The following is a 17,162-nucleotide window of genomic DNA, read 5'->3' on the forward strand; positions in this document are numbered from 1 at the left end:
TTGAGGCCAGGAGTTCGAGACCAGCCTGGCTAACATGGTGAAACCTCATCTCTACTAAAAATACAAAAAGTAGCTGAGCATGGTGGTGCATCTCTGTAGTCCCAGCTACTAGGGAGGCTGAGGTGGGAGAATCACTTGAACTTGGGAGGTGGAGGTTGCAGTGTGCTGAGATCGTGACACTGCACTCTAGCCTGTGCAACAAAGTGAGACTCTGACTCAAACAAATAAACAAACAAACCAATACAATGTTAAAAATACAAAAAGTTTTCCAAACCATTCAATCCATTTAAGTAACACTCCACATATCATCCTTAATCATTTGAAAAATCAAAATATCCAGAAATAAATTCAGATACTTAACTCTGATAAGTGGCATAATGGAAAGGAGAGCTTTTCTTCCTTTTTTTTTTTTTTTTAAAAAAAAAAAAATAAAACAGACTAAACTTTTGTACACTATTTATTATCAATAGGAGTTATTTTTAAAAATAAATAAGCCAGGAAAGGCGTGGTGGCTCACACCTATAATCCCAGCACTTTGGGAGGCTGAGGGGAACGGATCACTTGAGGTCAGGCGTTCAAGACCAGCCTGGCCAACATAGTGAAACCCCATCTCTACTAAAAAAAATACAAAAATTAGCCAGGTGTGGTGGTGTGTGCCTGTAGTCCCAGCTACTCGGGAGGCTGAGGCATGAGAATTGCTTGAACCTGGGAGGCGGAGGTTGCAGTGAGGTGAGATCACACCACTGTACTCCAGCCTGGGTGACAGAGCAAAACTATGTCTCAGAACATACATACATACATACATACATACATACATAAGCCAAATTTTGTTCTGAACTATAACCCAACACAGTATCAAATGTAACAGAAAGATGTATCTTTAAAAGCTCAACAATGAAGAATAAGGACACCAATCGTACTGTATCCTCAGCTGCTACTCCTATTTTGAGAGAATACTCAATTTACAATAACATATTTTCTCAAATGAAGAAACCCTTTTGTAGTTGTTGTCAAGAAATAATTTCCCAACCAAGACTCACTTGAAGGACCAGTTATAATCATGAGACTGTCTCTCCATGATGTCCACCCTGGCTCCAGGCACACTACAGATTGGCCGATTCCAGTTGTCTCTTATTCTCATGTACAGGTTTCTTGTATAAAAGTTTTCAAAATCTTGATACAATGACACAAAGTCCTGCCAAGAAATGGTGACATACCATAAATTTACCTGAGTTACTTTATTAAAATTTTAACAGATGACATGACTTTTATTTCTGTAAATTTATGGGGCACAAGAGTAATTTCATTATATTCAAGATTGTGTAATGGACAAGTCAGGGCTTTTAGAGTATCAATCATTCAAATAACACACATGGTACCCATTAAGTAATTTCTCATCATCCACCCTCACTCCCTCACCCTTCCAAGTCTCCACTGTCTATCATTCCACTGAGTCACTTTAAAAACAATCTTTACAACTTCCATTTTCATACTGTAAGAGCACCTGAGAATGAGAGGCCACTTATATTTAATTAACTACTAAATCAGGACAGGCTTGGTGGCTCACACCTGTAATCCCAGGACTTTAGAAAGCCAATGCAGGAGGATTGCTTGAGCCCTGGAGTTCGGGACAAGCCTGGGCAACATAGTAAGACCCTGTCTCAACAAAACATTTCAAAATTAGCCAGGTGCAGTGCACCTGTAGTCCCAGCTACTCGAGAGGCTGAGGCAGGAGGATCCCTTAAGCCCAGCAGGTTGGGGCTGCAGTGAGCTATGATGGCACCTCTGTAGTACAGGCTGGATAACAGAGACTCTATCTCAAAACAAAAACAACAACAAAAACCCTGATGTATCAGGGAAACATCTAGAAAGGCATCAGTTCTCTATGTTTACTTTAACACAACTCTTACCAGATGAAAGTCACTTAACTTTGATAGTTGACATACATTACATGGTTTCAAATAACTGACTTCATGAATGTAGAGCAAACGAACGTAAATTAACAAAGTAGTCCTCATAAAAATATGTTGTAGTTGTACCATTCTGTCATTAAATGGCTTCCCTTCCTAACAATCTCAAAAAGACTGCTCCTCCCTCCCCACAAGCCTCCCCCCACATTAAAAGATTAGGAGAAATGCCCTAAAAACCACTATAATTCCAATTTCAACCAAGAAAAATAATTCCAAAATTAAGATTCCATCCTTTGCATATCGTCAAGGATCAAAATGAAACAAATCCAAAGAGAAAATAATAAACAAGAAACACTATAAAATATGATATAGGGACCAGGTGTGGTGGCTCACGCCTGTAATCCTGGCACTTTGGGAGGCTGAGGCAGGTGGGCGGGTGGATCACTTGAAGTCTAAGGAGTTCAAGACCAGCCTGGCCAACATGGCGAAACCCTGTCTCCACTAAAAATACAAAAATTAGCTGGGCATGGTGGCGTGGACCTGTAATTCCAAATACTTGGGAGGCTTGAGGCAGGAGAATCGCTTGAACCCGGGAGGCGGATGTTGCAGTGGGCTGTGGTCACTGCACTCTAGCCTGGACAACAGAGTGAGACTCCATCTCAAAAAAAAAAAAAAGGGTTATAGGAAGCCACCCACCTTAGGTTCTTTTCCCTTTAGAAAGGAATTTTTTTAAAAAGAAAGGAAAAAAAAAAAAAGGCCAGGTACAATGGTTCATGCCTGTAATTCCAACACTTGGGGAAGCTAAGGTGGAAGGATCGCTTGTGGCCTGGAATCTGAAGTGACAGTGAGCTGTGACTATACCACTGCACTCCAGTCTGTGCAACAGAACGAGAGCCTGTCTCAAAAAGAAAAGAAGGTAGGACACAGTGGCTCACGCCTATAATCCCAACACTTGGGAGGCTAAGGCAGGAGGATCACTTGAGTCCAAGAGTTCAAGATCAGCCTGGGCAACATAGTGGGACCCTGTCTCTACAAAAAAATTTTTAAAAAGAAAAGAAAATACATTCCCAAAATGAATTCCTATGCTCAGGAACTTAAAGGTTCTGAGAGATTAAGTTGTACTAAAACTTAAGTCTGTGAAAAATCAAGTCACAGTGGAGCAGAAATGCTATGCCTGGTGTGGTATGACCACTACTCAGAACACATGTGACCAGACCACACGAGATCTACTTAAACTCTTGAATGTAAAGGGGAAACCAAACAAGAAAATGAAACTACAGTTTTACTGTATCAGCCAACTACTGAGTTGACAGCCATCAGATCTAGGCTTGGTGCCAATATAAATTAACCTGTTAACTAAATTAGTCAAAAACATTGAAAAAGCTTAAGTCTTATTCTGTAAAAGATTTTCATTGCTAAAGGCGGCTACATATAACTCTAAAATTAACAACTTTCTATGACACCAGACTCTCAAGTGCCTACTAAATGAGCCTCCCAGTAGATAAATCTTATAAATAAGGCTGAGCAAAGTCAGAAGCTACTCTAAGAATCTGCAGTACCTGAAACCATCTCTCTCTCTCTCTCTTTTGTTTTTTTTTGAGGCAGAGTTTCGCTCTTGTTGCCCAGGCTGGAGTGTAATGGTGGGATCTCGGCTCACTGCAACCTCTGCCTCCCAGGTTCAAGCTATTCTCCTGCCTCAGCTTCCTGAGAAGCTGGGATTACAGGCGCCTGCCACCACGCCCAGCTAATTTTTTGTATTTTTAGTAAAGACGGGGTTTCACTATGTTGGCTAGGATGCTCTCAAACTCCTGACCTCAGGCGTCTACCCACCTCAGCCTCCCAAAGTGCTGGGATTACAGGTGTGAGCCACTGCGCCCAGCTGCCATCTCTCATACAACTGGTTCTAATAGTTAATTTTCCTCAGGACAGAAAATATCCATAAATAACATGTCTATCACAATTGGAAATTTTTCATTTAAATGGTATGTCTGTTTTGATAGCCTTCCAACAAGTATACTAGTTGAATTAAAATAGGAATAGAGATGTCCAATTCTAATTATAACTTTTATTTGGCTGTTTTACCCATGCATTTATTTCCCAGAGGAAAAAAAACAAAAGTAGTCTTCAATCCTTTTCATTCACATCAAAAGGGTAACAGTACTAATCCTTCTAATGAAGGAAATGACAGTACTGATTATCTCATCTCTCTTTTTTTTTTTTTTTTTTAATTTTTTTTCTTGAGACAGAGTCGTTCTCTGTCACCCAGGCTGGAGTGCAATGGTATGATCTTGGCTCACTGCACTCTCCGCCTCCTGGGTTCAAGTGATTCTCCTGTCTCAGCCTCCCAAGTAGCTGAGATTACAAGTGCCCGCCACCATACCTGGCTAATTTTTATATTTTTTAGTAGAGACAGGGCTTCACCATGTCAGTCAGGCTGGTCTTGAACTCCTGACCTCAAAGAATCCGCCTGCCTCAGCCTTCCAAAGTGCTGGGATTACAGGCGTGAGCCACAGCGTGTGGCTGATCTCATTTCTTTATAACCTTTCTAAACACTGCACATTAATGTTCGAAGTATTAACTCCAATATTAAGAGAAATATTTCCTTACAGACAAATTTCTATTTAGCAACAAAAGCAATATTTTTTTGTTTTTACTTTACAAAACAACAATCTTAGAGTCTGCTCCAAATGCCAGAGGGGTTATCAAACCCCAAGATAGAGAAAAGGCTGCAGGAACGAATGAAGTAGAGTTCAAGGCTAAACAAAGAAAACCAGAGGCACGGTTGTCTGGGGTTAGGAAGGAAGCAATGGGTTCCAATTTCCTGAACAAAGAATTGTGCCTGTCATGGTCACACATTTCCATCTCTCCTTAACAAATGATTTAAGTCACATTAGCACAGGGTAAAGAAGAAGCTGTCACAATGAGGGATGTTAGAGACCAAAAGCAGGTGGCATAGAACGGTAGGAGAGAGGGACTCACAGCCGAAGTCTCCACCCCCCCTTTACTCCTTAGCTAAGCTCCAGGGTGGTAGCTCTGATCTCAGTCAGTAGGTTCAGCATAAAGATCAGATGGGCATGGCTGATGGACAGTGGCTCATGCTGTAATCCCAGCACTTTGGGAGGCCAAGGCAGATGGATCGCTTGAGCCTAGGAGTTTGAGACCAGCCTGGGCAATGTAGCGAAACTCTGTCACTACAAAAAATACAAAAATTAGCCAGGTGTGGTGGCACGTGCCTGTAGTCCCAGCAACTCAGGAGGCTGAGGTGGACGGATCACTTGAGCTCAGGAGGTTGGGGTTGTAGTGAGCCAAGATCGGATCACTGCACTTTAGCCTGGGTAACAGAGTGAAAAGTTGTCTCAATAATTAATTAATTAATTAATTAATTTAAGAAAAGATGCAAAGGGCAGCAAACCAAACTCCCCACAGCTTAGCCATGAGAAAAAGGAGGGGAGGGGTCACTACTTGCAGTTCCAGTTCTAGGCAATGGGAGTGTATTTCCAAAAATATCAGGTTAACTTCAAATATTCTAAGACCACAGTTAAACTGGGGGAGGAGGGACAGGTATCTTTTCATTTATTCATTCAAATATATTTTAGTGAGTACTTGATACATACCGGATTGTATGCTAGACTTTCAGGATACATTAAAGAATAAGACAGTTCTCTCTGCAGAGTAATACCCCCACGATTCCAACCCTCATTCCCCCATCTCCACCGCTCTTTTCCTCCTCCTCAGTTTGGTCACTGTGAAGTGACTTTAGTTAAGGCTTACTCATCATCATTGACCTAATACTCAGTTGCTGAACAAACATTTACTGAGCAGTACCTTCCAGGCACTAAACCGGGCACTGGGAATAAAAATGAGTAAGAACAACCTCTACACTCCCTAAGAACTCTTAAGTGTAGTGGAGAAACACACAAATAAATACAATATAATAAGTACTATAAAAGGGTGTTTGTCCAGAGAAGGAGCGAATACCTAACCGATAAGGGAGTGACAACGATAAAGTCAAGTTCAAGCAGCCTTAAGGATATACTCATAAACATTCTTCCTGAAGATCCTCACAAATCCCATATCCTAGCACATGGAAGTGGAGGAAAAACAATACCTACTTGCGACTAAATGCTGTATCACTGGGCTTGAAATACTCCTCACCTAAGAGCCTTCTCAACTGAAGAGAACAATTCCAACTCTTGGATTTGCTGCTTAGAGACTGATGAAGACCTCACCAAAAGTAGTCTAGGGACATCTCAATAACAAGCCAATAAATATCCTTTACTAGTTAAGCCTATTTAAGCTGAGCCTTCTAGAAAATAGCCTATATTGTTTAATATAATATACATGAGTACCACCTATTCTAGTGCCCATACAGGCATTAAGAACACAGGGGGCAAAGCTGGATGCTATCACTTTCTGAAGTCCACTTTCTAACAACTGTCCCTTTGTTAAGCATCATTCTGGTCCAACACAGATAGCCAAATATGTTTACATGATAATGATAAAGATGATGAATCATCACAACGGCAGCAAGAGTGCCCATCTACTGAGTATTTATGACATAACAGGCACTTGCCAAGTGCTTTACATGCACATATATTTATATACTTATATATGTAAGTATGTAAATATACATACTCTGCACACTCTTACAGAAGATACCATTTCTTACACTTTCAGAAAGGCTAAATGGCTTTCCCACTTAGGAAAGCAGCCAGAGGCAGAGCCAGGAACCGATGATCCAGGCCTTCTAATTTTACTCTGTGCTCCTAACCCCAATGCCACACTGCCTCTCATTTGGTGATGCTACTAAATCAATCTGAAATACTTTGATAGTGTTCAAAGCACTTCAAGACCACTGTGCTATTGTCCTTCCCATTCTTTTCCTATGTTCTGCATGCGACCAACACACACATTACAAACCCCCTACAAGACACACGGACACACACACACTTAGGAGCTGGAAGGCTAAAAACTGTATTTCCTGGACACCCTTGTGATCGGGTTGTAGATGTGATGCAGTGTCTACCAGTGAGAAGCACACACAAGAGCTGGATGGCAGGGGCCAGCCACGCTTTGCACCAGCGTAGGAGGCAAGCCCCCGCAGACCTTGGTGCTGGATTGGCACCAGCACGATTCTATGTGCCACTGCCTATTCACCAGCCTCTGGCAGTGCGACAGTTGTGATGCCAGCACTCAGAGTACTTACAGCAGGAGCAGTTTCCTAGTTTGGGGTAGCTGCCTAGTTAGGACAGGGAGGCCCTAACCTCACTGCTCTTGCCCCTCCACAAAGCCATATATGCCTAATTTCCTGTTTGCTTGAATGATCTAGTGTTTTTGGTAACTCTACCAAAAATTTGATGATTTCAACAACACGGTCCCTGTAATTATTGTTGAGAAACAGATGTTTAATAACTTATTAGCTGTATTTTACAGATTCACTGAATAAAATTAAAATTATTTGTCCAAGTCGCATAACAATACAGTGACAAAGCTAAAACTGAAACTCTAGTATTATTCCAAACTAACACTATTAGTGGTAGTGTTACTACTAATTCCATTAAGAATTCTCAATGTCAGTTCTAATTTAATAACTTTTACTTATTTTAGAGTCTGGGGCACTAATCTCAACATAACAAAAGGCAAAATTTCTCTCAAACATGAGCATTTGAGGTAAACAATCACTGCTTTGATGTTAGGATAAAAAGCTTGGAAAACATGCTTAGAACTGTCTCAGCGTCTTCTCAAGGTCAGGATGATTTAAAGTCCGACCCTTGATCTATGCATCCGGTGCAGGGAAAAAAAACTGGGACAAGTAAACCAACTCTAGCAGTCTTTAAGGGACAAATTTATTTCCGCTTTACTACTATTCAAAACTTGCTAAGTAAAGGAAAAGTGGGAGAAAATTAAAATCTACAAAACTATAAACCTTCACAAATTACTTTTAAATGCTATACTTGTTTTAAAGACACTAAGGCAGCTGGACATCCACTGGCCAAAAAAATGACCTGACCTAAACCTCACACCTTATACAATTAACTCAAAAGGAGCATAGACCTAAACGTAAAATATAAAACTATAAGACTCAGAAAGACCTTAATACATTGCTGGTGGACATGTAAAATGGCACAGCCAAGGTGGAAAAGTGTGTTGGTTTCTCAAAGGTACATGTAGACTTTGACAACGAAGAACCTGATGAAAAAAAAATTTTTTTTTGAGATGGAGTCTTGCTCTGTCACCCAGGCTGGAGTGCAGTGGCACAATTGTGGCTCACTGCAACATCCACCTCCTGGGTTCAAGCAATTCTCCTACCTCAGCCTCCCAAGTAGTTGGGATTACAGGCATGCGCCACCATGTCCAGGTAATTTTTGTATTTTTAGTAGAGACAGGGTTTCACCATGTTGGTCAGGCTGGTCTCAAACTCCTGACCTCAAGTGATCCACCCAACTCGGCCTCCTAAAGTGTTGGGATTACAGGTGTGCGCCACCGCACCCAGCCAAAAAAAATTCTTTTAAAGGTAAATATAGACTTTCCATGTGACCCAGCAATTCCATTTTAGGTACATACCAATTGGAAACAGATACTCAAACAAGTACTTGTGTGTGAATGTTCATAGAGGCACTATTCAAAACAGCCAAAAGGTGGAAACAAAATGTGATATATCCACATAATGGAATAGTATACAGTGATATGGGAATGAAGGGAATGAAGTACTGTTACTTGCTACAACGGTACATGAATCTTGAAAACATTATGCTAAGTGAAGGACAAGTCACAAAAGAGGGACCGTAGATGCAAAATACTTCTAGGATACATAAATATTTCCTAAAAACCACTTAGAAAAATACACAAACCCAGTAGAAAAACGGACAAAAGGTTTGAACAGGGACTTCATGAAATCAGCACTTCCAATGGTCATTAAACACATAAAAAGCTGTTCAGCTTCACTGGACAATACAGAATTGCAAATTAAAACCACAATGAGATACTAGTACATACATACCAATTGAATTGGCAAAAATGTTAAATTCTGGCAATACTTAGTGTTGGTAAAGAGATGTGGAACAAGAATTCTCGGCCAGGTGTGGGGGCTCACGCCTGTAATCCCAGCACTTTGGGAGGCTGAGGCAGGCAGATCACGAGGTCAGGAGATCGAGACCATCCTGGCTAACACAGTGAAACCCATCTCTACTAAAAGTACAAAAACGAAATTAACCAGGCGCGGTGGCAGGCGCCTGTAGTCCCAGCTCTACTCGGGAGGCTGAGGCAGGAGAATGGCGTGAACCCAGGAGGCGGAGCTTGCAGTGAGCTGAAATTGTACCACTGCACTCCTCCAGCCTGGGTGACAGAGCGAGACTCTGTTTCAAAAAAAAAAAAAGAATTCTCAAACACAGCCGGTAGGTGTACAAACCAGTAAAATCACTTTGGAAAACAATTTGGCACTGTCTAGTGAAACTGAAGACATGCATACTCTATAACTCTATAATCCAATAATTCCAACCCTGGAGAAACGCATATTTACATGCAGAAACATTTATAGTTTTATTCATCACTGACATAAAATGAAAAAAGCCTCAATATCCATTATTATAAAAATGAAGGAAGGCCAGACACAGTGGCTCATGCCTGTAATCCCAGCACTTTGGGAGGCTGAGGCGAGTGGATCACCTGAGGTCAGGAGTTCGACACCAGCCTGGCCAACATGGCGAAACCCGTCTCTACCATAAATACAAAAAATTAACCAGGTGTGGTGGTGGGCACCTGTAATCCCAGCTACTCAGAAGGCAGAGGGAGGAGAATCGCTTGAACCTGGAAGGTGGAGGTTGCAGTGAGCTGAGATCATGTCATTGCACTCCAGCCTGGGCGACAACAGCAAAACTCTGTCTCAAATAATAATAATAATAATAATAATAATAATAACAACAACAACAACAACAACAACAACAACAACTAATGTTGTTTGCTGGTACTATAGTACTACTGAAAGATTTCAAGACATTTCATTATAAACATAATATTGCACACCAAAGACAAGATAGCAAAAAAAAAAAAATCTGCAACGTTTTGAATTTTTTATTTGGGCAACATTTTTGTTGTTGTTGTTGTTGTTAGAAACAGTGTCTCATTCTGTAACCCAGGCTGGAGAGGAGTGGCATGATCATAGCTCACTGCAGCCTCAAATTCTTGGACTCAAGCTATCTCCCCACCTCAGCCTCTCAAGTAGCCAGGACTACATACAGGTGCACACCACCATGCTTGGCTAATTTTTAAATTTTTTGTAGAGACAAGATCTCTCTCTGTTGCCCATGCCAGTCTAAAATCCTAACCTCAAACAATCCTCCTGCCTCTGTCTCCCAAACTGCTGGGATTATTGGTATGAGCCACCACACCCAGCTGGAAAATGTATTTTCTACTAAAGAAGGAAACAGCCTCATGAGATAGATTTAGAAATAACTGAAACATGACAAAGTTGTTTCAAAACTTAAATTAAACATTTTAAAATCCCAAATAATTCCCACCTGAGGAAGTGTTGAAAATGGAGTCATCACATGGTTAAAATGCATTATAGCTGGGCGCGGTGGCGGATGCCTACAATCCCAGGATTTTGGGAGGCCAAGGCAGATGGCTCGCTTGAGCTCAGGAGTTCAAGATCAACCTGGGCAACAAGGCGAAACCCTGTCTCTACAAAAATTAGCCAGTTGCAGTAGCATGCGCCTTTAGTCCCAACTACTCAGGAGCCTGAGGTGGGAGAATCACTGGAGCGTGGGAGGCAAAGGCTGAAGTGAGCTGAGATTGTGCCACTGCACACCACCCTGGGCAACAGAACAAGATCTCAGAAAAGAGAAGGAAAAAAAAAAAAAAAAAAAACTGGCCCAGGCACAGTGGCTCACGCCCTATAATCCCGGCACTTTGGGAGGCTGAGGCAAGCGGATCACTTAAGCCCAGGAGTTCAAGATCAGCCTGGGCAATGTGGCAAAACCCAGTCGTTACAAAAAAAATACAAAAATTAGCAGGGCATGGTGGTATGTGCCTGCAGTTTCAGCAACTCTGGAGCCTGAGGGCTGAGGTGGGAGGATCACCTGAGCACAGGGAGGTCAAGGTTGCAGTGAACTGAGATTGTGCCACTGCACTGCAGCCTGGGTGACAGAGTGAGACCCTGACTCAAAAAAAAAAAAAAAAAAAAAAAAAAAAAAAAAAAAAAAAAGACAGAAAGAAAAGAAAAGAAAAGAAAAGCATTATAAATTCTAAAATATTTATTTTATAAACCAACAATTCTGTTTTTACCTCTACTTAATGAAGAAAAGTAGGTAAAATACTCAGTGAAAAGTTTTCAGACTGCAACTTTTAAACCCTTGAACCATGGTTAATTAACGACTTTCCTTACTGTTCATATCGGTCATACCACTGTCTGTCCTTTCCTGTTTTCAATGTTAAAAACAGGAAGCCACTTCCTCGCTGTTTCTGTGCTGTCCATGAAAGTGTAGAATGAGATTTCAAGATAAAAAACAATGGTTTTTCCTACATCTGAAACAGTCATTTGCATGTTTGCGTATGCATGTGTGTACGTACACACCCACCCCAACTACAGATACTTCAAAATCCTTTACATTGTTATTGTTACCACCACTCACAATATCATTCATATCTTAAACTTTTTTTTTTTTTAAAGAGACAATGGCCGGGCACAGTGGCTCACGCCTGTAATCCCAACACTTTGGGAGGCTGAGGTTGGCAGATTACCTGAAGTTAAGAGTTCAAGACCAGCCTGGCCAACATGGTGAAACCCCGTCTCTACTGAAAATACAAAAATTAGTGATGGCGGACACCTGTAATCCCAGCTACCTGGGAGACTGAGGCAGAAGAATCGCTTGAGCCTGGGAGGCAGAGGTTGCAGTGAGCCAAGATCGTTCCATTGCACTCCATCCTGGGCGACAGAGCAAGACTCTGTCTCCACACACACACACACACACACACACACACACACACACACACACACACAAAATTAGCTGGGCGTGGTGGTGCATGCCTGCAGTCCCAGATACTCAGGAGGCTGAGGCATGAGAATCACTTGAACCCAGGAGGCAAAAGTTGCAGTGAGCCGAGATCATGCCATTGCATTCCAGCCTGGACAACGGAACAAGACCCCATCTCAAAAAAAAAAAAGACAAGGTCTCTGTCACCCAGGCTGGAGGGCAGTGGCACAATCACAGCTTGCAACAGCCTTAAACACCTGTGTACAAGTGATCCTCCCACCTCAGTCTCCCAAGTAACTAAGACTATGGGTGTGGGCCACCACACCCAGCTAAGTTTTCAAATTTTCTTGTTGAGACAGGGTCTTGTTACATTGCTCAGGTTGGTCTCAAACTACTGCGCTCAAGCTATCTTCCCACCTCAACCTCCCAAAGCGCTTGAAATTACAGGTGTGAGCTATCACGCCTGGCCTCTGGCCTCATATCGTAAACATTTACCGAGTGTCTAATATGTGCCAAGCACTCTGTAGTATAGAGTAGTAAACAAAAAGGTAATAATCCTTGCCCTCTTGGAATTTGTATTCTGGTGGAAGATATAAACATATAAAATATAAAGTTTGCTAGTCCAGGCTCAGTGGCTCACACCTGTAATCCCAGCATTCTGGGAGGCCGAGGTGGGCAGATCACATGAGCCCAGGAGTTCAAGACCAGCCTGGCCAACATGGCAAAACTCTGTCTCTACTAAAAACACAAAAATTAGGTGTGGTTGCACATGCCTGTAGTCCCAGCCATTCTGGAGGCTGAGGCAAGAAAATCGCTTAAACCTGGGAGATCGTGCCATTGTACTCCAGCCTGAGCAACAGAGCAAGACTCTGTCTCAAGAAAATAAAAATAAAAAGAAATAAAGTATGCTAGACAGTGACAAATACTAACAGAAATAAAAGCAAGCAGGAAAGGGGGAGTCATGCTGCAAATCAGCTGGGGTACCCTGGGTAGAACAGAGGACAAATCGGAAGTGAGGGAACTAGCCAGGGACTATTTGAAAGAAAAACTTTCCTGGTATGAAAAACAGGGAAAACAGGTTACAGGGAAACTCTTGCAAACCTAACACTGGCACTAGTCCAAATGGATACAGTGGTAAACCTACTACACAACTTCTTTGAAAGGTTTGAGTATAGTTTCTTACCAGCGAGAAATCCCTACAGTAAATAGAGATGACTGCTCCATATGATGAAATATTATTCAACAATAGGAAGCAATGAAGTACCGATACATGCTACAACATGAACTTCAAACACATTACACCAAGTGAAAGGAGCCAGGTACAGAAGAACATACACTGTGTGAGCCCATTTATATGAAACGTCCATTTACATGAAATGTCCAGAATAGGTAAAGCAATAGAGACAGAAAGTAGATTAGTGGCTGCCGAGGGTGGGGAGGGTGGATGAGGAAAGAGTAACCGCTAATGGGTTCATGAGAAAAACTCAAGAGAGAGGGTTTCTCTCTTTTTCAGAAGAGAAAACATTACAAAATTAAATTGTGGTGCTGGCTGCACAACTCTGTAGATATACTAAAAACTATTGCATTGTACACTTTAAATAGGTAACCTTTATGATATGTCAATTACTTAAAAACACTACTGCTGTCCTGAGCCCAACTAACACAAAACAATGAAATGTGGTGCTCTTTATTTATTTTTTTATTCTTCTTACATTTTCTTAGACGGTCTCGCTCCACTGCCCAGGCTGGAGTGCAATGGTGCAATCTCGGTTCACTGCAACCTCTGCCTCCCTGGTTCAAGCGATTCTCGTGGCCTCGGCCTCCCAGGTAGCAGGGATTACAGGCATGTGTCACCACGCCCCAGATAATTTTTGTATTTTCAGTAGAGACGGGGTTTCACCATGTTGGTCAGGCTGGTGATCTGTTCAGGTCAGGGTGAACTCCTCACTTCAGGTGATCTGCCTGCCTCGGCCTCCCAAAGTGCTGGGATTATAGGCATGAGACACCATGCCTGGCCAGTAGTGTTCTTTTAAAATGTAGAATCATACACAGAATTAAAGAAGACAAACCAAATGATCCATCCCCTAGCTTAATGCACCAAGCAATTATACTACATTAATAGTTAACTAAGATGCTGCCAAAATGACAGGTACCAGAATATTCTTAGTACTTTTTTTTTTTTTTTTTGAGACACAGTCTTGCTCTGTCACCCAGACTGGAGTGCAGTGGCACGGTATCAGCTCACTGCAGCCTCTACCCTGTGGGTTCAAGTGATTCTCCTGCCTCAGCCTCCCGAGTAGCTGGGATTACAGGTGCCCTTCACCACGCCCAGCTAATTTTTGTATTTTTAATAGAGATGGCATTTCACCACGTTGGCCAGGCTGGTCTTGAACTCCTGACCTCAGGTGATCCACCCACTTCGGCCTCCCAAAGTGCTGGGATTACAGGTGTGAGCCACTGCCCCTGGCTGTATGCTACTTTTTGAAGGAGGTCAAGAATAAAATCCCTCTGGGAATTCCTAGTAATGTATTTCAATTAATTTCTTTCTTTTGTATCTTGAAAATAAGCATATTGGGATATAGACACATAATGTCCTTTCCCCGTATCCTATCCCTCCCATTTTTTATCTACTTATTTTTTGTAACTTTGATTTTAGGTTCAGGGGTACATGTGCAGGTTGTACAGGTAAACTCGCATCACAAGCATTTTTTGTACAGATTATTTAGTCACCCAGGTACTAAGCCTAGCACCCAATGGGTTATTTTTTCTAATCCTCTCCCTCTTCCTACCCACCACAAGTGTTGTTTTTCCTCTTTGTATCCATGTGTTCTCATCATTTAGCTCCCACTTACAAGTGAGAACAGGCCGGACATGGTGGCTCACTCCTGTAATCCCAGCACTTTGGAAGGCCAAGGCAAGCTGAGGTCAGGAGTTCGAGACCAGGCTGGCCAACATGGTGAAACCGCGTCTCTATTAAAAGTACAAAAAATTAGCTGGGCGTGGTGGTGCATGCCTGTAATTACAGCTACTTGGGAGGCTGAGGCAAGAGAATCCCTTGAACCGTGGAGGTGGAGACTGCAGGGAGCCGAGATCACACCACTGCACTCCAGCCTGGGCGACAGAGTGAGATTCCATCTAAAAAAAAAAATACATATATATATTATATACACACACATATATATAATATATATACACCTATATTATATACATATATTATATATACACCTATATTATATACATATATAATATATACACCTATATTATATACATATATAATACACATACATATATAAATATAAAAAAATAAGTGAGAACATGGTATTTGGTCCTCCCATTTTTAAATATCTGATCATGAACAAGCTGTGGAGGCAAAATGTTAGTTTAAAATGTAGTAAGTGTGTGGTAACTACCTACCATAATTTACTCCTTACATTCCTAGCAATTTCCTATCTAAATAGTAGAATATTTTTTTCTGAATTAAGTTTTTTCATTTTGTAGAGATGTTTCATTATGTTGTGTCAGCTGGTCTCAAACTCCTGGCCCTGAGTGATCCTCCTATCTCAGCCTGGAACATTTTTATTAATTCAAGCTTTTGCTGTATCTGTTACGTACATGTTTCTGAACTACTAGCTTCACCTCACATCACAAAGAAATAAACCACAGACTGAGAAAAACAACATTCTCATCCAAAACACCACGAATAACAGAGGATTAAGGGGTAAAAAATTCCAAGAATTGTATGCAATTTATATAAAATAGACCAGACTCATGGTAACTCATCTTTATTGGTATGACCATGTGATATAGTTGTATTCAAAGCAACATACGGTATTTCCCTGCAACAAAGAATTAACATAGTTAAACTGGGCTCTGTTTTAGAATGAAATGAGGAAGAAAACCAGGATGTGGTTATGGATACCACTCTCTCGGTGAAATGAGGAAGTAGCAACATTATATTTGCATTTTATGATCCCAAGCAACCACTTTCCCTCACCTCCTTCCAGTTTAACACTTAATTTGCCTCCCTCCTTCCCCATATCTAATCCAGCATTAGAAAACAAACATGATCTATCACAGGAAAGGAATGACATTCCCTTTCCCTCTACGAGCTGAATTTTTGTAAGAAAATGGCAGAAGCTGGCTGTTTTCACTGCTAATGTTAGCTACTGGGAATATTCTATTGAAATGAATTTGAATAATTTAATACAATCCTCTCCATAAACTGTAGAGGCAAATGCTCTCCTCAGCACCCCCACATTTCCTTGTATTACTTCCTCCACGAATTGTTTTCTGATTAACCCTATGCTACTCAGATATTTTTTTTGTTCTATATCTTCATATAATCTAAGCATTATTTACTTGTATAATGGTTTTGCAAAGGCCCATAACTTTAAAATGTTTGTTTCCTCAACAAAATTAGAAACTACTTAAGAATAAAATCTGTGTGTTCTAATTCTTTCACACAAAGGATACACAGGCAGCTCCCAACACTTAAACCACCAATTTACTTTCTGTAAACATGAAACAAGTTCCAAAGAAAACATACTCACAAACAAAGTAATTCAGATGCATCTTGTTGGTTTCATTCATTCATCACACTTTGAGCACCAGCTGTCCAAGCTCTAAGGACAATCCCCTGATCAAAAACTGCCCTTGGGGTCATGGTGGCTCACTCCTGTAATCCCAACACTTTGGGAGGCCAAGGCAGGAGAATCCCTCGAGTACAGGAGTTTGAGACCAGCCTGGGCAACATGGCGAGACGCTGTCTCCATTTAAAAACAAAAAACAAAAAAACTACTTCTCATTGCCTACCAAACTTCTTACTTTGATTTTCAAAACACAATTTCTCTTCTATCTACATTCCAGATTCTCCCAAACATTCTTCATGCCTTTGCCTATCCCCTCATCCAGGAATGTGCTGTCTGCACCACAATCAGCACTTGCCTCACCATGTATAGCACTTGCTCACATGTAAAGCACTTGCTATGCATGTCAATTATTAAGTTTTGACTATGCATCTACACTAGGAGAGGTCCTTGCAGATAGAGTTTTTAGTCTGAATATATAAATAAAACTTCAGCTACCATCGGTCATAACTGCCATCAACTCAATCTAGTAGGAGGACATAGGCCTGTGAACAAGTAACTGTAATACTGCACAACCTAGGAAGGGTATGGTAAGCTGTCACTGAGGACTATACAAAATCAACCTACTGTAGATACACTCTGGGTGGACAAGCTCAGGGATAGAAAGGGGATCAAAAAGTGTTAAAAATGTGGGC

At 41.3% G+C, this 17,162-nt stretch overlaps 1 protein-coding gene across 1 annotated transcript in view; it reads right to left on the minus strand.

The window, feature by feature from the left end:
- Positions 1-17,162, minus strand: part of SPTLC2 (serine palmitoyltransferase long chain base subunit 2) — a 105,472-nt gene that overhangs the window by 66,235 nt on the left and 22,075 nt on the right. The window contains exon 3 of the mRNA XM_017880651.1: positions 1,041-1,195. Within this exon, the coding sequence (XP_017736140.1) occupies positions 1,041-1,195 (155 nt within the window). The remainder of the gene's footprint in view (positions 1-1,040; positions 1,196-17,162) is intronic.

This window comes from Rhinopithecus bieti, unplaced genomic scaffold, assembly GCF_001698545.2.
Source record: "Rhinopithecus bieti isolate Rb0 unplaced genomic scaffold, ASM169854v2 scaffold_11380, whole genome shotgun sequence".
NCBI classification, from domain to species: Eukaryota; Metazoa; Chordata; class Mammalia; order Primates; family Cercopithecidae; genus Rhinopithecus; species Rhinopithecus bieti.